Source organism: Citrus sinensis, chromosome 2, assembly GCF_022201045.2.
Source record: "Citrus sinensis cultivar Valencia sweet orange chromosome 2, DVS_A1.0, whole genome shotgun sequence".
In the NCBI taxonomy this organism is placed as follows: domain Eukaryota; kingdom Viridiplantae; phylum Streptophyta; class Magnoliopsida; order Sapindales; family Rutaceae; genus Citrus; species Citrus sinensis.
This window is the reverse complement of record NC_068557.1, coordinates 22,100,148-22,125,647: the sequence shown is the minus strand read 5'-3', so window position 1 is coordinate 22,125,647 and position 25,500 is coordinate 22,100,148. Positions and strand designations below refer to the sequence as shown.

The 25,500-nt window shown below is 35.2% G+C and overlaps 2 protein-coding genes across 2 annotated transcripts in view; both read right to left on the bottom strand.

Annotated features, from left to right (window-relative positions):
• Positions 1 to 7,651: 7,651 nt before the first annotated feature.
• LOC102622731 (uncharacterized) overlaps positions 7,652 to 25,500 on the bottom strand; it is a 50,108-nt gene continuing 32,259 nt past the window's right edge. The window contains exon 5 of the mRNA XM_052435074.1: positions 7,652 to 7,962. The gene's annotated coding sequence lies outside the window, so the exon portion shown is untranslated. The remainder of the gene's footprint in view (positions 7,963 to 25,500) is intronic.
• Positions 7,727 to 25,500, bottom strand: part of LOC127898653 (disease resistance protein At4g27190-like) — a 35,747-nt gene continuing 17,973 nt past the window's right edge. The window contains exons 2-5 of the mRNA XM_052435072.1: positions 8,466 to 9,518; positions 8,234 to 8,321; positions 8,110 to 8,135; positions 7,727 to 7,972 (exon numbers count right to left, since the gene is read on the bottom strand). Coding sequence (XP_052291032.1) covers positions 8,250 to 8,321; positions 8,466 to 9,518 — 1,125 coding nt within the window. The 3' untranslated portion in view covers positions 7,727 to 7,972; positions 8,110 to 8,135; positions 8,234 to 8,249. The remainder of the gene's footprint in view (positions 7,973 to 8,109; positions 8,136 to 8,233; positions 8,322 to 8,465; positions 9,519 to 25,500) is intronic.

Below are 25,500 nucleotides of genomic sequence, written 5' to 3'. Positions count from 1 at the left end.
TTTCCATTCAACTATTTTATCAATTAATGAAAATCTTTTATTCTGAAACCTGTAAATTTCTACTCCCATTGGCAGCCTATTGAATTTTTCCATGAATTGTTGTGTTGCTATGTGGAATTTCCCCAAGTATTGACACAATAAAGTAATAATTAATTTCAAAAATTAACAAATTCATAATCCGTTATATGAGTTCCACATGGCACTTTGGAGTCAAATGTTAGGATTTATTGAAAAAATAAGAGGAAAAAAGACTGTTCAAGGACTCACCTGAGCTTATGTTGCAAATCCAGAGCATATTGGTCTTTTCATATGTATGTTTGCGTATGTAATAAACACAAACTTAACCCTCGTAGAAATCAAGATTTATATAAGCCGTATCGAATTCATCTATGGAAATTAAACTGAAATAAAGTAGGCAAATAATATCTTTATGAAACTTAAAACTCCAAACACAAGTTGTTCCAAACAAAGTTATGTTGAAATAAACATTCAACACAACACCAGAACATAGTCAACGCACTTAATCATCTTATAATAGAAACACAATAAACTCTTTAGAAATCAGAATGATGATGGTCCAATTTATGTTCTCACCCTCCAATTGTGACGCTCCCACCGGCCACCACGGAGCTGCTGCTCAAATTCTGAAACCTATTTCTCTGCTTGTGCCTGTTCATTTTGCATTTGATAATGATCAAATGGCTCTGGATTTTCTAGGTGTAGTTGCTGCTGAAGTTAAAATTTTGCTTCAAGCATTTATCTGTCAGCTAAATTGATACAACCTTCCACATTCAGTCAGATCAACCGGATTGCTTACAAGAAGGGCAGCCCAACAACGAGTCCAATTATGAACAGCCCAAGAAGGAAGCCACATCACAGGTTCAGGAAGAATCAGCTCATGAGGAACAGTACGCAAGCACACGAGTTAGAAGAGCCCCTGGGTGGTTTAAGGATTATGTTGTGTAGTGAAATTACTAGTACCTTATGATTGCTAGTTTGTTTTTGCTGTCATATTTTCTGTTAGAAGTTGCTGAGCTATAATATTTTTGCTAACGTCTTAGACAGAGGAATATATATAGAGCAGAACGAATTCGTGTGGGGCATGAGGAAAATAAAATATCTCTTTCTATTTCTCTTGGCTCTTCTCTTTTTCTCAACCTCTCTTCCATTCTTAATATTCATCTCTGATCTTTCTATTTTTCGAGTTAACACTCACTCGAAGAGTGCAAGTTTAATCGATACATCATTGGGTGTGTAGAGGTGTATCATTGGTGCTTTCATTGCTATCATCATGACGAACCCTGAATGTTAAAAACAATTCAAGAACAGTTCGAGAGCCAAACTTTGTCGTAGCATCAAATGCTGCAACAATATATGGCAACGGTAGATTCTCGCCTTGACGAATTGCGTTCACAGATCCAGGGGTCTTCAATTAACACGGGTCGAGCTCCTAATCAACCACACCCAATATCTTTTTCTATTGAGGCAAATTCCAGTGGTGTTGAGATATCCCCAGTGCTCCGCTCTATGAAGATGAAGGTTCCTAAGTTTGATGGATTTGACCCAAACGGGTGGGTTTTCCGAATTGAGGAGTTCTTTGATTTTCACGGTACACCAGAAACTCTTCGCTTGCGAATTGTTTCTTTTCATATGAAAGGACGAGCGGCAACTTGGTATCAATGAATGAAGATGAATAGTTTGCTTACAACCTGGAAAGCATTTTTGCAGAATCTTAAACATCGTTTTGGTGCCTCTCTCTATGAAGATCCTCAAGGAAATTTATCCAAGTTATCCCAAACTACAACGGTGGCTGAATTTCAGACCGCCTTTGAAGATTTAATGAATCGAGTGACTGGAATCTCAAAGCCACTTCTGATAAGTTTTTTTATCACAGGATTAAAACCCGATATTCGTCTTGAGCTGCTTTTTGCTCGGCCCTCTTCTCTAATGGAAGCATTTGCATTAGCTTAGGCCTATGAAGCACGTGCTGAAGAGGCTAAACAAGGACACCGCTTTTTGACAAAATGGAATAACACAGCACCCACACCTACCACAAACTCCCCGTCACACAAATTTCAGCCTCAACCGTATCCTCTTGCTTCAACACAACCGCATCATTCAACTGGTTTGGTCAACATACCATCTCATTCACAAAATACTCCTCCACCCCCTAAACTAAACACGTTACCACCACTTCTTCCCACACCCAACTTACCGATTCGTTGCCTCACTCCAGCGGAGCTCTGTGACAAGCGTGAAAAATGCTTGTGTTATAACTGTGATCAGAAATATAGCGCTAATCATCTCTGTCACAGTAAGTTTTTGCTCCTTATGGGTACAGATGATAATGAACCTGCTTCTTTTGAGCAAGAGTTGCCACCAAAGTCGGTTGAAGAGGTCATTACAGGGGATATTTCCAATTTGAATGCTTTGGCGGGTCAGATCAATCCCCGCTCACTCCGTTTGATTGGTGAAGTTGGTTCTCACAATTTTTAAGTGTTGATCGATAGTAGGAGTACCCACAACTTTGTCAAACCAACAGTGGCAGAGCGTATGGGCTTATCGATACAACCAACAGCACCCTTCCGTGTTTATATTGGCAATGGGGATTTTCTAGTGTGCAAATACTTTTGCCCTCAAGTTGCTCTCATGTTGCAGGGGACTGTTTTCACCTTAGATCTCTTTGTTCTACCAATTAAAGGGCCTGATATGGTGCTGGGAATCCAATGGCTGCAACTCTTAGGCCGTATCTCGCATGATTACTCTACCCTATCTATGGAATTTTGTTAGAATGGGGCAATAGTGACTCTTCGAGGCGATTTAGCCACTACTCCCTTCTTAATCACCTTTAATTAGTTGCAATCTCTAGTCTACCATGCTGATATTTATAGCGTGTTTGCTCTGCAATAGGTACCTGCATTTAGGAAGGAATCAGCAAGTAATCCAAAGAGTTCTTCCTTCGAATTACCTGCAAATTTAACTCAACCCTTCATCGACCTCCTACACAGCTACCGTAACTTATTTCTTCCACCTACTACACTGCCGCCACATCGTACAATTGATCATAATATCCATCTCCTCCCAAATACCACTCCAATAAAAGTCCACCCTTATCGCTACCCTCATTTCCAAAAAAACGAGATGGAAAACCTTATCCGTGAAATGTTAGAACAAGTCATCATTCAACAGAGTCAAAGTCCATTTTCGTTACCGGTCTTGTTGGTTAAAAAAAAAAGATGGAACTTATCGCTTCTGTGTTGATTACAAGGCGTTGAATGCCGTGACAATCAAAGATAAATTTCCCATTCCGACTATCGACGAATTATTTGATGAGTTAGGCGGGGCAGTAGTTTTCAGCAAGTTGGATTTATGGGCTGGTTACCATCAAATTCGCGTACACCACGCGACATTTATAAAACGGCCTTTTGCACTCATGAGGGCCACTACGAGTTCCTTGTCATGCCATTCGGTTTAACAAACGCACCTTCTACCTTCCAAGCTACTATGAACCAGATTTTCGCTTCTTTTTTGCGTAAATTCGTGATTGTTTTTTTTTATGACATTTTGGTTTACAGTGCTATAGCAGAGGAACATTTGCGGCATCTTTAGCAAGTATTGGTGTGCCTTCATTTTCACCAGTTCTTTGTCAAGCTCTCCAAATGCTTGTTTTGCCAAGAAAATATTGATTACTTGGGCCACATTGTTTTGGCCTCTTGTGTGCGGGCAGACCCTTAGAAAATTGAAGCTATGGTTCATTGGCCGACTCCTCAGACTACAAAACAACTTTGAGGTTTTTTGGGTTTAACGGGTTATTACCGGCGATTTATTCGTGGATATGCATCTTTAGCAGCCCCCCTTACTGATTTACTTTGTAAAGATGCCTTCCAGTGGACATAAACAGCAGCTGAAGCATTTGACGCTCTTAAGAAGGCAATGGTGGAAGCCCCTGTGCTGCGGCTACCAGATTTTGATGTTGACTTTATCCTTGAACCTGACGCATCTAATGGGGGTATAGGGGCTGTGCTTATGCAATCCGAGCACCTTGTATCTTACTTCAGTAAGAAATTAGGCCCTCGACTTCGTGCTTCTTCTACTTACATCAAGGAATTAACTGCTATTGTTGAGGCAGTGCACAAGTGGCGACAATACTTATTGGGCAGATTTTTTGTCATCCGAACTGACCATAAGAGCATTAAAGAAATTCTATAGCAGGTAGTTCAGACTCTAGATCAGCAAATCTACATCAGAAAATTATTAGGCTATCACTTCCTCATTGAATATAAATCGGGCTGTACCAATCTTGCAGTCGATGCTTTATCACGAGTTCAAGAGAAGGCTGGTGTGGACACATCAACCGTGACTGCTTCTTGTTTGCCTCTTCTTAGTCGCCCTTCGTTTGAGTTGTTAGCAACTCTAAACTTAGAAAATTCCAATCTCTCGGATATGATTGCCCTTCATCACCAATTTGCTGTGGGAACTCTTTCAAGGGATTATTCGCTACATAATGATTACCAAGTGCATCTTGATTGAGTTCTGATGGCAGGGCATCTTCTCAGAGTTATTTCTGAGATTGGCTTGAGAAAGGATGGATTTGATGGACTGATGATGTGGCGAAACAAAGTGATGGATTTGTTTAGGAATTTCCCTTAACCAATATTGAAAGGCAGTGAAGGAATTTTGACCCCCTTTAGGTTTTTTTCAAAATAAATAAATAAATAAATAATGCACATCATGGGCCTGGTGGGCTTCGAACTGCAAAAATTGGCCCATTATTTTGGCCATTACCTTTTTTTTTTTGTATTTAACTATAAAATATTATTTATTTTAGTCCAAGTTGTTTTCCTATGAAAACCGTATATATTAGTTTTCTTATTTGACTAAAGATTCCCCAATCTTTTATCACATAATCATTAAATTAATTTCCGTTTATATAAAATATAAATTGTATTTTAAAAGTTTATAATGGTACCACGAGCCTGTCAGGGCTTAGCCCCATTAGCCCAAGCTTTTAAGTTAAACATGATATTTTAGGTTGAGTTTAAGCTGATTTTTTTTTCTCCCTTTTAAGTGCTTGTTTGTTTGAATGACTTATCTAATGGTTATAAGTTTTTTCAATATTTTTATTTTTTGGTTTGATTTTTTTAAGAGTAATAATATGACTACCAACCCTTGTATAATTTTTTTTTTGGTACAAACTTATGTGGCATGGTTAAATTGGATGGATTAAATATCTCTTGGTCATATGATTTATTTTAATTACTTTGTATTTTTATTCAACCAATTATTTAATACCAAATTAGTTTGTATAAAATAAGTTTGTACAAGAGCTTATGGTTGTATCATCACTCTTTTTTTAATTGAGCTATGGAGAGTAGATAAATTATTTTGCTTCTATTAATAAAAGCTCAAATTTTGAGTTTCTAGAACTAGAGGTTGGAGAGTTTTTTTTTTTTCTAGAAAGTTCGATTGTCTAGAATGCTCCTTATTTAGTTTATATTCTTATTTTATTATTTTAATAACATAACTTTAAAACTTGGTAATTTTATAATTTTTAATAATGACTCTTATTGACAATCAAATAACTAATTTTTTTTTTAATAGAAACTCTATATGAATCAGATCTATTTGAGAAGCTATATCAAATGGATCTAAATATATAGGAGATGTATTTTTAAGCAATTTTTAAGGATTAATTCTTATTGTAAATATATTAGTTATTATACCACAAGTTGGATCCAGATTCTTTCATAATCTAATCTTTCCTAATGTTTTAAGAATATTTTGACATGTATTATTTAAATTATTGGATGGACAAGATTCAACTCGATTTTAATTTTTTACTAAACTCAAAAACACATTATTTTAGTAGTAATTTAAAATTATAAAACTAACCAACGTTTCCTTATCCTAGTAGAGTGCGTGTACTCTGTTACCTCTTTTGTTCGTTTTAAGTGTAGAAATTTCTTCCGCAAAAATGTGAGTGCAATCTTTCGGTGGTTTTTTTTTTTTTGGTAAAAATTTTATTTTGTTTTAAACATTTTCTACATTTTAACTTCTTGTTTTGTGATATTACAATGGCATCAGAGGAGTACGGTGATGTTGCAGAGCTCATCAGCAGCAGGTTTCAACTTCTTGCTTTGTAATATTACAACGGCACTAGAGGAGTAGGTGGTGTTGCAGAGCCCATCACGCAGACTGATGATGATAAATAATGATTGGCATGATGCAACCGAGGCATGGGCAGGCTTAATGTGCGGGATAATATTGATGATACTGATCATCATCATGGCAGTTGGTCACAAAACCAACACCAATTGCTCAACCTGCAGAGCCTTGCTTCTCTTCATAAGGCCAATAATATATAAGGTGAATCTTCCTTCGGGAACGTACAGAACTTGTCACTGTCAGCCCTTTTATGAAGAATTTTACTCCAAAGACAAGCTGTTCAAGACAAAGTTATGTTGAAATAATCATTCAACACAAAACCAGAACATAGTCAAAACACTTAATCAACTCATAATAGAAACACAATAAACTCTTCGGAACTCAGAACGATGATGGCTCAATTTCTGTGCTCACCCTCCAATAGTGAAGCTCCCACCGGCAACCACGGAGCTGCTTGTCACGGGATGAGTGTTTTGCGCAGCTAACCCGTGCGGCACTTAGACAACTTTGCCGAATGTTGCTAAGTAAGCCTAGAGCTTCTCGAACTAGAGAAGAGAGCAATTGAGCCAAAGAAGAAACTTGTATTGCACAAAGAGAGAATACAAAGCTTGAGTTGCTTACAAAGCTTGTTGTTGTGTTTGTTGGATACAAATGCCTAATGCTATCCCATATTTATAGGGGAGGCTTTGCCTAACTTTGGCTAACTTTGCCAAACTTGGTCAAACTCTAAAGTATTCTATAATTTCCTAGCTATTTACATGTGCTGGAATTGTATAAAATATTCTAGAATATTTACATGTTCACATGTGCTAGAGTTGCCTAGAACCTTCCGGAATTGGGCCAAGCTAGCACTCTTGACCTTGTATTGGCTCTCTAGCCCGAATTTGTGGGCAATTGGGCTAGCGAATTGGGCGGTCCGCAACATGCTGCTCAAATTTTGGTACCTGTTTTTCTCCTTGTGCCTGTTCATTTTGCATTTGATAATGATCAAATGGCTGTGGATTTTCTGGGTGCAGCTGCTGCTGAAGTTAAAATTTTGCTTCAAGCATCTGTCAGCTAAATCCTGAAGGTCCTTGATTGAATTCTGATGGCAGGGCATCTTCTCAGAGGTTATTACTGAGATTGGCTTGAGACAGGATTGGGCACAACTAGCAGAGAAGCTTTTGAACTTTGGAAAAATGGTTACTAGGAAAATGTGGCTCCAGATTCAGCATATGTTACTAGGAAATTGTCATTCGGCTTTTTATTAATTAATGAAAAATTTATCCCGAAACTTATAAATTTGTGTTCCATTGGCAGCCTGTTCTATTGCCAGCAAGCTGTGCTGCATTAGCATCCACTGATCCGGAAAGAGGAAAAATCTAATATTTTTAATTCAGTAACTCAATACTGCAAAGCTGCAACTAAATTAGCAGGCTCTAAAAGTAGGTTACTAGGATATCAAATAATTTTAATTTTTTTTTAATTATGAACAACAATTTAAGAATAGAAGAAATAGAAGAAGAGAATATCATTAAGGTATCTATTAAATTGACTAGTAACCAAGTGCAAACAAAAGAAATAAGGATTCACAATTATTTTTCTCACTCGTAATAACAAATTACATTTATTTTTCAGAATTGAACTCAGCAGTTTCCTGCCAATACTTATCACATTGAGAATACTTCTATGATTAACAAACTCTACCTGTTTAATATCTAAACAAACAACATACATTATGGATACCAAATTTTTGCAGGCAGCTCCACGAACTAAAGTAATTATTATTTTAACATCCCAAGCAATCTGGCATCTGGGCTTGGCATACCTGAGAGATTGAAACCGGAATAAATAACATCATGCACAATCCCAAACGAAGAAAATACATGAAATTCTTTTGTGCATATAATATATAAGAAATGGAAAAGGAGAATGAAATTCAATGAACTGGTGATGTATGCGAACCTCTCCACGCTCCTTATCTGATGATTCTGAAAACAAAACAACTACTTGGATTAGTTAGAGCAATGTCAAAGGATAAATACGTGACAAATTCTAGGGAATTTAGTAAAATTTTACGCATGCATACCGTTTGTTTTATACAATCAATTCTCAGTGTTAGAGGAAGTAGTCTCAGATGAAATTCCTGACGTCATTGGTACTTTCTCCCGAATTTTCTGCCCCAAATGAAAAATAAAATTAAAATGGTGTGCTAGTATAAGCAGATGTAGAAAATCATTTTACCACCACATACAAATACAATTAAACTTAAAAAAAAAAACAAGGAATTTAACGGGCATGCAATTGTTAACTTGATGTACCTTTTCATTGTATGCGTATTGTTGAACGGTGTGGTTAAGGTTACCCGTCCAGCGATATTCACCAATTTCTAACTCCACACCTTTCAGCAGCTTGGGTGTCAGTTGGTCTCCATAACCAAAGGTCTTCATGCCTGGACAGTCAATTATTTGCAAAGCCTCCAAAGCTAGGAATTCAACAGTAGCATGTAAACCTGATGAGCAGAAACAAGCGAGGCTGTCTAGATCATAGAGTTGTATGCTGAACAAACTTGGAAACGTGATCTTCTCTGTTGATGCTCCCTGCAGTCCCACTTCTCCTTCATCATCCATGATTATTTCTTGCAGTGTTGGGCAGCTGCTTACTTCTAGGCTTTCAAGTCGCACCAGGCTTTTGACCATGGAGGTTGTGAAGAGGTTTCGTAATTTCCCACAACTCTGAATTGTAATAGAAACCAGGTTTCCCAAACTCGGAGTCGGAGAGGAGGTTGAGGTTGTGGCGTGAATGTGAATGTGATCTCTTCTTTTCCTGTACGGCAGCATCACCTCTGCTGGTGCTTTCTTCCCAAGACTTGCCGGAAATACTTGTCTCAACTCATTGCAGCCATGCACTTCTACTTTCTTCAGGTTACGGAGACTTACAAATTGAGTGTCTCCTTTCCATATGTCTGTCATCCGAGGCAGGTCGATCAGAGTCAGTTTCTCTAATGATGAAAACAACTCGATTTCTTCTTTTGCAATATTAACCCTTTCAATTTCGAATACAGACACCAGCAACTCACAACTTTCTACCCTCAAACGTTGAAGATTTTGAAAGCTTTGGACCAAATGACTTGGTAAAATTTTCAACACACTGCCACAATATTGCACATCTAACCTTTTTACATTGCTCAAGCACCCGGCTGGGAGTTCACCGTGGCATATTTCAACAAAGTTCCGGTTATCAGCTATCATCAACCACTCTAGCTTGAGGAGAGTTACTCTTCGTGTCCTTTCCAAAGAGTTCAAGAGACATTTCATCTCATTGCAGCCGAAAATACCTAGAAACATCAATTCGTTAAAGCCATCATTAGCTAGGTCCGAGACTATATTCTCCAAATCGTTGACATCTACCAAAGCAAGAATTTCTGATCTGAGCAGCAAATTCTTAATCCAAGAATGTACCCCTGAAATCCTCATGTCCTGCGAAAGCCCCATTGCTCTCGAGCATCTCTTCTTAAATTTTCTAGAAAATACTTCTATAGCTGCACTGATAAAGCCCGCCGCAAGGTCGCCAATTGTAATCGAAAAGCTTGTCAGATTTTGGAAGGACATATCAGAAGACATGATTTTGCCATTCGGGATGTGAATATGCAAACTAGTGAGTCGACTCAAGGATCCTAACTCAATGAATTTGGCATTACTGCTTGAATCTTCTTCACCCTCAAACTGCCAGTGGTGAAAACTCCTTGACATGTACAACTCCTCTAACTTACGAAGCCTAGACAGGACACCCCGGGGTATTAGTTCTAGGTCGTCACAGTCGGTCAAATCTAACAATCTTAGATGACTCAATCGTCCAAAACTGATCGGAATTTCACTTACATCAGATTTTGAAAGATCAAGAATCTCTAATAGACTTAACTCTCCGATTAAAGGTAGGTCCCCGAAGCGACGGCAATCATGAAGACTTAAAGTTCTAAGGTTAATAAGGAATGAAAGTGAGGAAGGCAGTGAAAACCCTCGGATTCCTCCCATGTCTAAAACTTTCAGATCTTTCATCCCTTGAAAAAATCTGTCAGGAATAACTAAGAGAGAATTTTCCTGCAGCAATAAAGCTTGGAGCTTTGGACACTCCAACTCATCAGGTACCTCATGAATATCATTGAACATCAATGAGATTCCAGTCAGATCTTCAAATTTATTTATGCTTGGCCAGTCTTTTAGCTCGACGCCGGCCTTAATCATGAACTTATTTTTAGACGCTATTTGTTGTGCAACATAACGCACAACGTCGTGCATTTTAACATACCCTTCCTTCCCACCATCAATTAACAAATAAGAAAAAATAAGGGTACTTACAGCACTACGTGCTCTGCCTCTGGCCTTCTCCACTGAATCGACGTTTTGTAAGCACCTCAAGCCCCATCCGTATCTCGCCAACACTTCAATTGGAATATTGTAATCTTCTTGAAAGCAGCTGCAGAGTCGGAAGATTGATTTTGCCTCCTCGCTTTTCAGATAATTGTAGCTCAGCTCCACGCGTGAAACTACAAACTCTTCCATCCCTTCGATGTTCGTTGGGGCAGAACTTTTGAGTTGTTCGGCTGCATCTTTCCAAACATGCTCGTCTCTATCCTTCAGCGCTGTTCCTATTGTGAGAATCGCAATTGGCAAGCCACCGCACCCGTCAGCCACCTCTCTTGCAGTCGGGTTTATTTCAAGATTATCAACTTCTGGACCAGCTACCTCCCTGAAAAGGCTCCAAGATTCTTCGTTCGTTAAAGTTCCGACTTCAACAATTTTATTAGCATTCATTTGATTGCAGACGGCACGTGATCGAGATGTGAGCAAAATATTACAGCCTCTGTGATCCTTCCCGTAAGGAATACCAACCTCAGACAATTTTATCCGCCCCCATAAGTCGTCCAATATGACAAGCACTCGCTGCTTCTCTTTGATTCTTTCCCACAAAAAACTAGCTCTTGCTGACTCGTCATTGTCAGGCAGTTTTTTAACACCTAACCAGCCAGCAATCTCATCTTGAATCTTGGTAATGCTTGGAGTTTGAGACACAACGGCCATCGCTACATCATCAAACATCTTCATTTCTTTTGCTTGCTTCTGAATTTCCTTGACTAGTGTGGTCTTCCCCACACCCCCCATTCCGCATATTCCTATTATGCTGACATTTTCATTCTTCATGGCCTCCATTATATCCTTCATTGCTGATTCCCTGGAATTGAAAGCGTAGAATCCTTCAGACGAAGATATTATTGCTGGTGGAGGCGCAGGACGAGACACATCTTTTCCAAAATTTCCATCAGCCATGAGACCAGAAATTGCCAGAGTCTTCTCCTCTGCCTCTCTGCTGAGTTTGTAACGTGATTTGAGATCAACGCACAACCCGCCAAGGCATTTCTTGTTTACTTTCACCTCATCCTCCAAAAACTTTGCAGCTTTTGGAATGATCTCATCAACTTCTGCTATCCATCTTTGAACCTCATCTTTAATAGCTTCTCCATTTCTTGTTGCAGCATCAATTTCCGCTTGCAAGTCATTTCTTCTGTCTGTGAGCTTCTTTGCTTCCGTCCTCAACGCTTCAATGTTGCGTTTGTACTTACACAAGTAACCAAACTGACGGACGGTTGCATTGAACAACACGTCAACAATCTTCTCCGTAATAGGCTGGGTAACTGAAGCAACAGTTTCCGCGGCCATATTCAACTTCTTTTCTAAGGTTAGGGATGAAAAAAAATAATGGTATAAAAGGTAATGAGCAGGCAGTAATTTGGGCAAGGATGTATGGATTTTCTGGGTTAATGAAGGGTGAGAAAGCAATCAATTGCAATAATACACACTTGAGATTGACGAGCAGATTAATGGTCTTGTGTCAAATTGTGCATTTTAAGAAAAAGGAAGGCATCATAACAGAACGAAAATTGTAATCGGGCAAAGAAGGAGTAAAGTGTCGACAAATTAAATATAAAACAAAAGATAGGGTACAATCAATAATTGAAGAGAGAATGCTCATTAATGAACATGGCAACATATGTACAAAACTTAAAGGCCCTCGCACTTAGGGATGTCAATGGGGCGGGTTCGGGTGGGGATCACGATTCCCGAACCCGATTTAGAAGCAATCCCCCGAATCTGCCCCATACCCAAAAAATTGTAATGGGGAATTATTTGAGTATATCCCCAAAAATCTCCGAATTGAGAGGGGATTAAAACGGGGACCCGATCCCCATTTTTAAATAATAATTTCTAAATATTTTAATTTTCTTTTTTTTAAAATAATAATAATTCTAACAATCTCCATATTTAGAAATAAAATTACAAATAATCAAATTTCATATTAGAAATAAAATTACAAGGGATCAAATTTTAACAACCTCCACATAAATAAAAACATAATAATTTTAAGCCTTCAACATAATTATAAATGATTAAATTTTATATGACAAATCAAAATAATTTTAAGTTTTCAACATAAACTTGTAGCCATCACCATTGATGCACATTCTAAGATTCTTCATAAACCTATAACAACATAAACAAAAAAAAAATTAATAAAAACATGTTTTAACAATTCAACTTAACAAATACTTGACAAGATAATATAAACTAAAACTATATACCTCTATAGCCTCTACATTTGTTTCAATCTCTTGCTCCTCATCAAGAATCTTGGCATATGCTGGAGAGGTCGATGCCACAACTACTTAAAAAATATAAATATAAATATCAAGTTAATTATTAATTAATTTAAATAAATAAAAATGCAAACCATATACCTCCACAAAGAGCGCGTATCTAATTTTGACTACACATCAAAACCTCCAATGTGCTTGGATGAAGTCTATTGCGATATGAGCTTACAAATCGACCACCAGTGCTGAAAGCAGATTCAGAAGCAACAGTGGTAACTAGAATAGCCAAAATATCTCTTGTAATTTGAGACAATATAGGATAGTTACCACAATTCACCTTCCACCATGCTAAAACATCAAATTCTTCCTCAACATTAAATGGTACTAACTTTTCACCCAAATAAGTGTCTAGTTCATCCTTTACTTCCTCATTACCAACATTAACAAAACTAGTAAACCCCAAAATCCATTCAGTTGAACCTTTATAGGAACCTGAACTCGGCATAGAATGAGAAGTACTTAAAGAACTAGAACTATATCCAGGAGAACTAGCAGCTGATGCATATCTAGCTTTGTACTCTTTCACAATACTTTGACAATCACCATACACTATCTGGACACGAGAAGTAGCATCATCCCCATAAATCATGGAAAAGTAATATTCAACCAACCTAATTTTGAACCTAGGATCAAAGATACATGCAATAGACAATATTCCACTCATGTCATGCCAATACTTATCAAACTTTTCAATCATTTTCTGTGCCATGATTCTAAATTCATCATACCTAGGAGTTGAAACCCATTCATTCAGGCACAATCTAATATCACACACATGGCGCAGAAATAGATTAGATGTTGGATAACTAGTACCAGAAAATAATGTTGTACAATCATAAAAACATTTCAAATCATTTTCTAAGGCACTAGCCAATTGCCAATCATGCTCACTAGGCAAACACTTATATTGTCCATCAATATTCTTCAATCGACAAAAAACTAATATTAAAACCTTAAAGTTTCAGTTGATAGCACATGCAAACTAATAAAGCTAATATTACTGACAAACAAATTGCAGCCAATATCCAAAGGAAGTGCTAAAAATGACAATCAGATGCAACTCAATGACTCATTACTGACAAACAAGCACACGCACAGAGACACCCAAATCAATGAAACCAGGTGCAATTCGAAATAAATAAACAAAGAAAGAAAAGTAGAAAAGGCAAAAACCTTGCTGCAGGAGAACCAACAGGTGCAGCTGAGTGTTGGTTGGTGACGACGAACGGTGGCGGCTGACCGGCTGTTAGTGATGACGGCAGCTCACGAACTGTTAGGGTTTCTTTTGGGGGAAAAAATTTGATTCGATGGCATTACAATTTCTAATTCCAAAGTTTAAAATATTAGATTTTTTTTTGTTTTTATTTTCGGGTTGAGTTAGGGGATCCGGAAAATCTCCAAACCCGAACCCGAAACGTTTTGGGGTTTTAGACCCATACCCAAATAAACTTGAATTTATTTTCAGACTTTTTTGGGGCCCTATACCCACCCCAAATTAATCGGGCCCCGCGGGTTTGGAATTCCGTGGGTATTGTTGCCAACTTTACTCGCACTACATAAACGATAAAGATGACTCTTAAAAGAAATACATAATGACGCGGCAAAAAAAAAAAAAGTCATCTTTGAAACACTTGTTTAAATTGTTGGGTAATGATAGATGTCGTCTTTTATGAGTTATCTATATTGCAGAATGCAGATGACTGTGAACTTTATTCGAACAAAAGTCTAGCTTTTTATATTGGGAGTCACCTTTGAATGATAAAGGCTATATTTTTGAATTAATTAATGTTATTTTAAATTATAAAATATTTTAAAATATCTGAATCTACTATTTATTTTTCATATTAAGCTAACATGAATTGGCAAAGACTGCATTATCAAGCATCTAGGAAGTACATAAATTTATGGAAAAAGGATAAACACACCCCTAATGTTTAGGTGAAGGGACAAAATTTTTTCTAATATTTTAAAAAAGATACTTGCACCCTAATTTATTATAATTTTACCATTATACCCTTCTAGCATATAAAAAAAATTATTAAATTATCCAATTTGTTTATATATTGTTAATAAAATTATAAATATACCCTCATTACCTCATTCCTCTATTTAAATTTTTATTAATAACTAATTTTTAAAAAAGACATCTACACACTTAAAATAAATTGTAAATAAATTATAATTTTAAAAATAAAATGGTTATTAATACCATAATAAATAACATAGAAAATTGGTTATAAATGTACAAGTTTAAATGATTGACATATGGAGAATTGTTAAATATACAAGTTTAAAGTTTAAATAAAATTAGTTATTAATAACTAATTTTATTTTTAAAATTATAATTTATTTACAATTTTTTTAGGTGTATAGATGTTTTTTTTGAAAATTGGTTATTGATAAAAATTTAAATAGAGGAATTAGGCAATGAATATATATTTATTTTTTTTTATAATATCCAATTTGTCTATTTATAATTTTATTAACAATATATAGACAAATTGGATGATCTAATAATTTTTTATATGCTAGAAGGGTATAATGGTAAAATTTTAATAAATTAGGGTGTAAATGTCTTTTTTGAAATATTAAGGGAGTTTTTGTCCCTTTACCTAAATATTGGGGGTGTGTTTGTCCTTTTTTCATAAATTTATTGTACAACAAATACTATTTATGATTCAAATGACTGGTATTTCCTGTTTTACACATCCCAAATTGGATATCCATTACATCGTAAATAACAAAACATTCTTTACAAAGGAAAACTACATTCTTCACAAGTGATCAAAACACCCTCTCGGAGGCAACTAACAACATTCATAATCCTGCAACAATACTCCAATACTAAATTAAAATAGTTAAAAATAATGCAACAATTATATGTGTGCATAACCAATATGAAAGATACAAACAAATCAAAATTAATTATAATTTATATACATACCTTGCCAACGTCATGGAGGTGTTCTTCTATATATACTTTGTTCATTTGGTTGCTATTGACTTTATTAACACTATCTTGAGATGGGAGTATCTTATTCAACCAACGACCATTTACACTAATGAGCCTTTGGCCTAGTAGAAAAGTTCGAGTCTCTTTAAAAATATTATGAAAATTAGTTGCAATCTTTCTTCAATTATTTCATAATTGAGACATTGAGTAGTAATAGTGTTATCTCTCACAAAATGTATGAGGGTCAAATTAATGTACACAAGTCCTAATACTATATCGTAATTGTAAATACGTCTGGTATATCAATATTAAAAAAAAAAACCAACTACCATATACAAAATAGCCAATATCAATGCACACAACACTATTAAATTTTTTAGAACATTTTAACTAAATATCTTATCCAACCAACTACAATATGCAGAAAAGTGCATTATGATTAACAATAGAATTATTAGGACTTATCTTACCCACAAAAGAAGAAGAAGAAGAAGAAGAAGAAGAAGAAGAAACTTGATATTGTTATAGTGCGATTTCTTGCTTTTGACTTTTATAAACTAGACTTACCAAATTCGATAATCATTAGTAACCTAAATTTAATTTTGTCTATTATCGACAAGTTAGTTATTCTACCGGTCTCATAATTTTTGTTTTTTTTTTCAACTTAAGTAATAACAATGGCATGTTAAAACTATTATTAGCAAGGATTTCATCATCTCGAGAGTAATAAGTCATGCACTAAATCAGAGTAGATTTCATTTTTATGAAAATATGACTACTTGCACTAAAGAATCAACATACTGATTTTTAAAATTTATGAATAATTAATCAATTTTTACTACAACATAATAAATATTTAAATATCCAATTTTCTTCTTTCCGCTTAAGTATATATCCAAATTTAAAACAATCTAAATAATAATAATAATAATAATAATAACAACAAGAATAATAATGAAAAACTTCATCCTTAAGATACCCGATATTTACTTAAATTTTAAAAAACTATCATTTTTCTTACTAAGCACATGAAAAAATACAATAATAATTTTTAAAATAGACATAATAATTATCACCAATACTATTAGACAAATACTATCTTCCTTCATTTATTTTCCTTCCACCAATCAACCACTATCCACCTTCATTTATTTTTCTTTAAATTTTTCTTATAATTATTATAATAATTTGTATATTTAAATCATTATAAAATAGACGAAAATGACTAATAAAATAACTTGTGTATTTATATCTATAAAAGCGTCATCTGCGATGTCGATAACTCATAAAAGACGACATCTATCATTACTCACCACTTTAAATGACTGTTACAAAGATGCCTTTTTTGTAACGTGATTATATGCTTTTTTCAAGGGTCATCGCGAGGGCCTTTAAGTTTTGGACATCTGTTGCCATATTCCTCAATGAGCTTTCTCTCTTCAATTATTGTTTGTACACTATCTTTTTTTTTTGTTTTATATTTAATTTTTGACACTTTACTCTTTCTTTGTCCGATTACAATTTTTGTTCTGTTATGATGCTCTTCTTTTTCTTAAGAGTACATACTTTGACACAAGACCATTAATCTGCTCACCAATCTCAAGTGTGTATTATTGCAATTGATTGCTTTCTCACCCCTTCATTAACCCATAAAATACATACATCCTAGCCTAAATTACTGTCTGCTCATTATCTTTTATACCATTATTCCTTCATCCTTAACCTTAGAAAACAAGTTGAATCATTTTTAAAAAGACAAAGGGAGGAAAATAATTTTTATTCATGATTTATTGTTTATTTTATAATGATATAAATACATAAATTATTGTAATAATTATAAGAGAAATTTAAAGAAAAATAAATAAAAGAAGGTAGTAGTTGTTTGATAAGAGAAAAATAAATAAAGAAGACTAATAGTTATCTCGTGGTTGGTGACAATTATTATGTTTATTTTAAGGATTTCCTAAGTTACATATATGTAACTTATAACTCTCTCACATAAATAGTGAATGATATGAATTCATTTACTATTTATATGAAAGGATTAAATTATAAATTAAGCGTATGTAACTGAGCATTAGCTTTATTTTAAAAATATCATCGCATGCCATTATTGCGTTTTTGTATGCGCTCTGTAATTATTACGCGTGTCTGGGGATAAAGCTTTTTAAAATCAAAAGTGTCAAATGCGTTACTCTTTCTCTTGAAGATGTGGACCCGATCTTTCAGATCTTCAATCTTTTCACTTGTTCTTTGCGCTTTGTGAATTGAGATTTACTTCTGGAGTTTGATATGGCAAAGGAGACTAGTGGGGGAAAAAAAAAAATTGAAACAATTGCACGTGAATTCTGTCTGTTCATGGCCCACGTATCAGATCTTTAATCAAGTGAAACAATGCACCAATCCTTAATTTCTCTTTCTTTGGCTATATGCATTCTTCCTATGCGATTTATCAGAAAATTATATAAACTTTCTTGTAGTTCAGTAATCATCTATTGTGCGTTGTTTATTAAAAATATGTTAATGATATTACTAAAATGGTATCAATTTTTAGATTTTAGCATGTAGTAGTCTAGTCCATACATAAAACCTGTAGGTTTCGTTTCGTTTCGTTTCGTTTCATTTATATAATAGCTTTCTTTTTATTTACAGGATGCGGTTTTATTATATGCTGTTATTTAGCTGGATCAATCCCTTACTTGTTTAGTAAACCAATGGTTAGTTTTGTAAGATTGTACTAAAGAAACAGAAAAGTGAAAAGACAAATGAATATTGTAGATAAAGAAGAATTAAGCAGCCACATCACGCAGAAGAAAAAAAGAACAAACAAATAAAGAAATGATTCACAAGACAAGTGCTCGCAGTCTGGCCTTTGCTTTCAAGGCGACTCGCTTTCATATATATTATTTTCCATGGTGAAATTTGAGAAGAGTACAAAAGCATTACAACAAAGATTATATATATTTTTAAATTATTATTGTTATTTTGATAATAGAGCAACAAACTCCTTGTACAAAAGGATTAGTGGTTCTAGCATTATTACCATTATAATGTAGCATTATAGTACTTTCTTTTATTAACCTGTAAGAGATAACTAACACAACAGTGCTAGATGAACAAAGGGGCGACATAAACGGTAGCGCCCACTGCCGTTTCTTTGGGTCCCACTTATGTTTTAAAAAATTAAAATAATGAAAATAAAATATTAAAATCATAAAAAAGTAACGTAAAAGTAACTAAAAGGTAACTTTAAAAGAAGAAAGTAATGACAAAAAACTAAAATGCAAATAAAATGTTGGCTCCACCGGCAATAGAGTCCCCTTAAGTGGTTTGACTGGGTTTGTTCCCCAGTTCGAATCGCAGGGAAATCGTCTTTGTTGGGAGAATCTGTGCCTCCCGGTTCGAACGAGAACTTCTAATCTGAATTGTGGTACGGGCTTAAAGGTGCATCTCATAGTTAGGGCCCTCCCCAGGATACCTCAAGACAAAAAAAAAAAGCTAAAATGCAGAAAGCTACTTCTGTGCCATCAACGCCATTATCCTCCAAGCGGACAAAGCCAAACCCGACAAACTCAGATTTGCATTTGCATTAACAAAAGAAAAATGAAATAAAACCAACATTCAAAGATCTGAATTTGGTGCCAAAGACCACGCCAACAACGTTGATGAAATTGTAGCCAGATAATCGGTAACTTTCAGTTTCCCACTACATTTAAATAAAATTCGTTTTTGGTTGTGTTCTATATATTTAAATTGTTAGAATTTTTTTTCAATTTGAATTGTTAGAAAGTGATGGATTAAATTTGTAAAAATTCCTGGATGCGTGCGTTTTATATATTTAAATTGTTATGATTTTTTTTTTTACTTTGAATTGATAGAAAGTAATGGACGGGGACAAGTGGAGAAAGGAAACGGAGGGGACGAAGTGTTTAGAGCAATGGTTGGTGAGGGGACGAGTGGAGTTGTGAAACGGAGAGATTATGTGGGTGAAGAACGAGTGGAGGATGGGAAACGGAGGGGACGAAGTGTTTATAGCGTAAGTTGGTGACGAGGACGAGTGGAGTTGTGAAACGGACGGGAATGATGTGGGTGGAGAACGAGTCAAGGATGAGTGGATGGGGTTTCCTTTATCAGAAGATATTTGAGTATTTTTTCCCTTTTTTAAACTTATTTTATTATCTGTTGTCGGCCCAAAAAAATAATTAGAAAAAGGAACGTGTGATTGGCTGCCGTTTCTGTCGACCCTTTGTCTTGCATTTGTTCATTTACCATTTCCTATTCAGCAATTCATACTGAAAGGATTATGCACAAGAAACAAAAAAAAAAAAAAAATGGAACTCTGATTAAACATTTAATTTTTTGTGTTATACCTTGGAATATTGTTGCAAGAAAGTAGACGTATCTGTAGATACAAGCTATTAATTATAACAAATATAATTACAATATATTTATTTATAGCTAATATGTATATGTAACTCATCAAGAAAGATTGCGAGAATCAAGAAATGATTATACATATCACGTGCTGAAATGATGATGTGCACATAACCAATTTAATACTAATTGCGCTCTATTTATATATATATATATATATATAATATCAATCTCAAGTGCGAACATTCATATTTTTTTAATAAAACCCTATAGTTTTAGAGAGTTAAAAACTAACTCTCTTAAACTCCACAATTTTAAATTGTATTCACATAAAAAAAAAATGAGCACTCCCGCACTAGAGAATGACTATAATGACTATGTGTGTGTAACAAAGATCAACTTAAGCCCTTCAAAAATCAAGATTTAAGCAGCATCGATCAAATCCATTTTATGAAATTATGAAAATTATAATAACTGATATAATGCATTGCAAATAATATTCTTCTGAATTTTTAATAAACTCCAAACACAAACAATTCAAACAACAAATTAAATTTCTCTTGAAATAAGCAATCAACACAATACCACAACATAGTAAACTAACATAGATAGTACTTAATCATCCGATAATAGGAATCATATAAAAAAAAATCTTTAGAATGATGGTGCCTCATTTCTGTCCTCACTCTCCAATGATGAAGCTCACGGCATGGAGCTGCTTAAAGTTCCGGCAGCTGTTATTGTAGTTGAATTTGGTGGGCTTGTGCCTGTTTGTTTTGTATTTTATAATGATCATGTGGCTGTGGATTCTCTTAGTGCAGCAACTGCTGCTAAAGTTGGCTGCATTGCCCTTGCTCATTTTGAACTCCAAAACTATTTAGCCTGAGATATGGTTGCTGCTGAAAATCGTACTGTGATTGTTGCTCCTGATACGGATTCTGAAGTTGGAGCTCTGGAAGCTGTTGTGCGGCAGCGCTTATATATGGATGCATTCATGCCCTGACTGCTACTGCTTCTGGATAATCTAATGAGAGCTCCAATATTAGGTATGTTTTGTCCAAGCACGGTTTTCATATGCTGGATTTCACTTCTTATTTGATCATTCAACGCTGCCAAGAGGAAAAGATCCATAAGAATCTAATTAATGTTCCATGTATCAAATAATACAATAACGACGTCCCAAACAAAGGAGGATTAAAATGTTTAAAATTGAAACTATTAAGGTAACATAAGAATTTTACTAAACTGAAGGACTTTAATTTATTCATCAGGAATTCAAAGTAGTGGTGAAATGGTCATATTCATCTGGAAGTGAATTCAATAGCAACCATACCTTATCTTCATCTTTGATTTCTTATCTAATTTTAGTAGTCCGCAAATATCTTGTTAAATGAGTTTACATAGTCATTCATTGACATGTAAGGTGTATACATGAATTAATAGAGTTTTTTTCTTCATATAAAACCTATTTTCAAGGCTTGTCTTTATGTACTTTTCTTCCAGTATCTTCTACAATTTTTTTGCTAATGTCTCCCTCATGATAGAATATTTTTTATCTTTATCCAGACATAGGCGAATAGTACCACATCCTTGTCTCTTGATCTTTATCAACTATTTGCCATCAATCTTGTTAGGTTTTTCTTTAAAGGTGATGTCCAACTCTTGCTGACATAAGATATCCAACACCTCATATTGCTGCATACCAAAATTATAGGTACCATCAAATTTCTCCTCTTCAAATTTCGCATTCGTTACAATGGTCCTTGTTGATGAAGATGATGTCACCGCCTCTGCCAACCCTTTTTTTTTTAATTACTTAACCTGATCGAATAGTGACTATGTGTCTATTTATATAAATAATGCACCAAAAAAGTTTTTAAGAGAATAGATGGGGCACAATAGTCCCATGACTCCTTAGACTCCTATCATCTTGTTGACAGAACTTTTCTAAACATACATTTATCCACACAACTACATTGTAGGCTCCTGATACTCCCAAGTACGAACTATTGGCTCTATCGTATTCGTGAATAATTCTATATATGTGAACAATGCCGTATAACCCAAGCACGAATTGTCTGCTTTGATACCAATTGTTGCGAAAGTGCAGATTGAGCAATTATCAATATTCCAGTGATCACGACTTCTAGAGAAATGTAAATGTGGTGATAAACAAATGTAAGGAAAATATGACACAATAATTTATGTGGTTCGACGTAAAGCCTACATCCATGAGCAAAGACCGAAAGATAAATCTTACAAATCAATTTGAAATTACAAAAGTAGGAAACAAACTCTCTCAAAACTCACAACTCCAATACACCTAGTTGGATCCTTACTAGAACACTCAAGTAGAAGCTCTCTCAAATCTCTCAAATTGTTTCACTTGCAATTGCTCTCAAAATAATAGGGATGATTTCAAGCTCTTTCTCTTCTCTTTATTTATAGTGGCGCTTCATTATCTGATGCACTTAAAAGTCTTCGAAAATTGGCAGCCAAAGTCTTTAAAATCGGCACCGAAATCTTCATGCATGCATCACTTCAACTTGTCAAAATATTTATCCCATCGAATTTGAAATTCAAGCCATCCATGTTTGAAAAACAATCCATGTGGCCACCGAATTTGACTTTTCAACACTTGGTTGTGCACATGGGGAAGTGATTATCATCTCTAATTTTCATACTAAAAGTCTTAGGTGTTATCTTTCCCTAATGAATTCACAGCTTCCTATTGAAAGCCAGTTTGTGTCAAAATTGGCTAATCATTTGATGCGTAAATAGTCTTAGGAACAGTACAAAATGCTATAGAAGCATGCAACTGGATTGCATTATGAAATCCTGCATTCTATGGTACATTGGCACTGGCCGATTTCATTCATACAGTCGTTACAATCTTGGATAAAGTTAATCTAATCAAGTATTACAGTATCAGCAGTTACTTCAAGGCTACGGAATTGGGTCACATTGCAAGCTACAATTGCGTTACTCATGGGACAATATCAATGAATAACGAGCATTTGAAGCCTACGATGGAGGAGACGAAGCTATTGCAGTTGCGCTCCCTTACTGAAGAATTCAAATATGTGACAGTGAAAGAAGAAGAGAAAGAAGATCTGGCGAAGATTTTAGACCGAGTTCCCTGTTGAAAAAATAGCATAACATGCTATTTTGAGGGCACATTTTGAATGGGTCCCACTTAACGAAAGTGAAAAATATTGTGAGGTTCGGATTCTACTCCGTTGATACTTCAATAGTATAATCTTATTTTCTCAAAATGGTGCTTGGGTGAATGAGAAATTGTCTCTCAAAGTTCACCCTTGAAGTTGGAAATTTGAAAGGAAATGAGGCTTATCCCACATGGGAAAAAGAAGCCTAGGAATTAGTGTTTATATATAAACACTTAACAATGCATGAGTAAGAATTATAAGGATAGAGGCTCTCTCCACAAGCGCGTGCGCATGGGGGGTGCAAATCCAAGACCGGTGTGGTTGAACTCGTGTGCGCCCGCGCGTCCTGCGTACACGAATATCAGCCCAAAATCATCCATGCAAGCTTGGCACGTTTTTAATTTCCTTTTGAATTTTTTATTGTAACAGTTTCATGTTTTGAATTCAAAGAAATTTGTAACAGCTTTTACAATTATTTTGTAGCTGTTATTCACATTTTTTAATTCAATTTTGAAATCAATTCATGGCTGTTATAACAATTAATTAAAACATATTGAATTCAAAAATTCAATACAAAAGCAGCTGTTACATCCTCCCTTGAGTATAAAAAGACACCTTCACTTCTGTTTTTGACACTTGAAAAACCAGCACAAAGCACACTTGTTGTGGTTCGCCGAAATTTCCAACCTGTGCTTGACTGGAAATTCGTACTCGTTGTATCCTAGGAAGCAGATACCAGAAGACCTTAAGCACTCCAAAAAGGTGGTAAATCTATTTTAAGGAAACTGTCTTGTGCAGGCCTCATGTTCCATTTTATTTTTTTGTTTCGGTTTCATCTCTCTTATGTTTTTACCTTCTGTTATTTCATTCAAAATTTTCAGTAGCAGGTTTTCATTGTTTACCTACTGTAATTTGTTGTCTCACTGTTTGTTTTGTCTAACAATCTTAAAACAGAATTAATTATCATTGGGATGGCAATTGAAACCGTTGATGATATTCCATATGTCCCCGTTATTGCACCAACTGTTGTGAAGGAACCAGCCTCTGTAGCAATTCCTGTCAATCATGCGGAAAGGCCTGAAAAATTCAATGGCCAGAATTTCAAACGGTGGCAGCAAAAGATTTTCTTTTACTTGACCATGCTGAACCTTGCGAGGTTCTTGACCGAGGATGCTCCTAAACCCAAAGAGGGTGAAACAGATATTCAAGTTGCAAGTGCAATTGATGCATGGCACCATTCGGATTTTTTGTGTAAAAATTATGTAATGAATGGCCTTAGTGACTCCTTGTATAACGTATACATAGGAAAGAAAACAACCAAGGAGATATGGGAATCCTTAGACCGAAAATATAAAACTGAGGATGCGGGTACCAAAAAGTTTGTTGTTGGTCGCTTCCTAGATTATAAAATGGGATTGCAGAACGAAAGAATAGAACTTTAAAGAAAATGATGAATGCAATGTTGATAAGTTCTGGGTTACCCCAGAATATGTGGGGAGAAGCTGTTTTGTCAGCTAATTATTTATTAAATAAGATACCCTGAAAGCAAGAAGATAAAACCCCGTATGAGTTATGGAAAGGTAGATCACCTTCATATAAATTCTTACGAGTGTGGGGGTGTCTTGCTAAAGTAGTGGTTCCTTCAAATAAAAAAAGTGAAAATATGACCAAAAACTGTTGACTGCATTTTCATTGGTTATACACAAAACAGTAGTGCATATCAATTTTTGGTGCATGAGTCTAAAGTTCCAGATTTCCACAAAAATACAATAATAGAATCAAGAAATGCATCATTTTTCCAACATGTGTTTCCTTGCAATTCTAGAGTGGAATCGAGAGAATTGTGACAATTTCATGAAACAGCACTTAAAAATGAAGAAAATGATCAAGCACCAGAAGAAAAAGAAGAACAAGAAATTGAGGTTAGACGTACCAAAAGAGCTAGAATAGAAAAGTCTTTTGGTCCAGACTTTCTGACGTATTTGCTAGAAAATGAACGTCAAAGCTTCAAAGAGGCTATAGCTTCAAAGAGGCTGTAACTTCAGCTGAAGGCATTTTATGGAAAGAAGCCATTAACAGTGAAGTTGAATCCATTTTACAAAATCATACTTGGGAGCTAGTAGATCTTCCTCCAGGATGTAAACCTTTAGGGT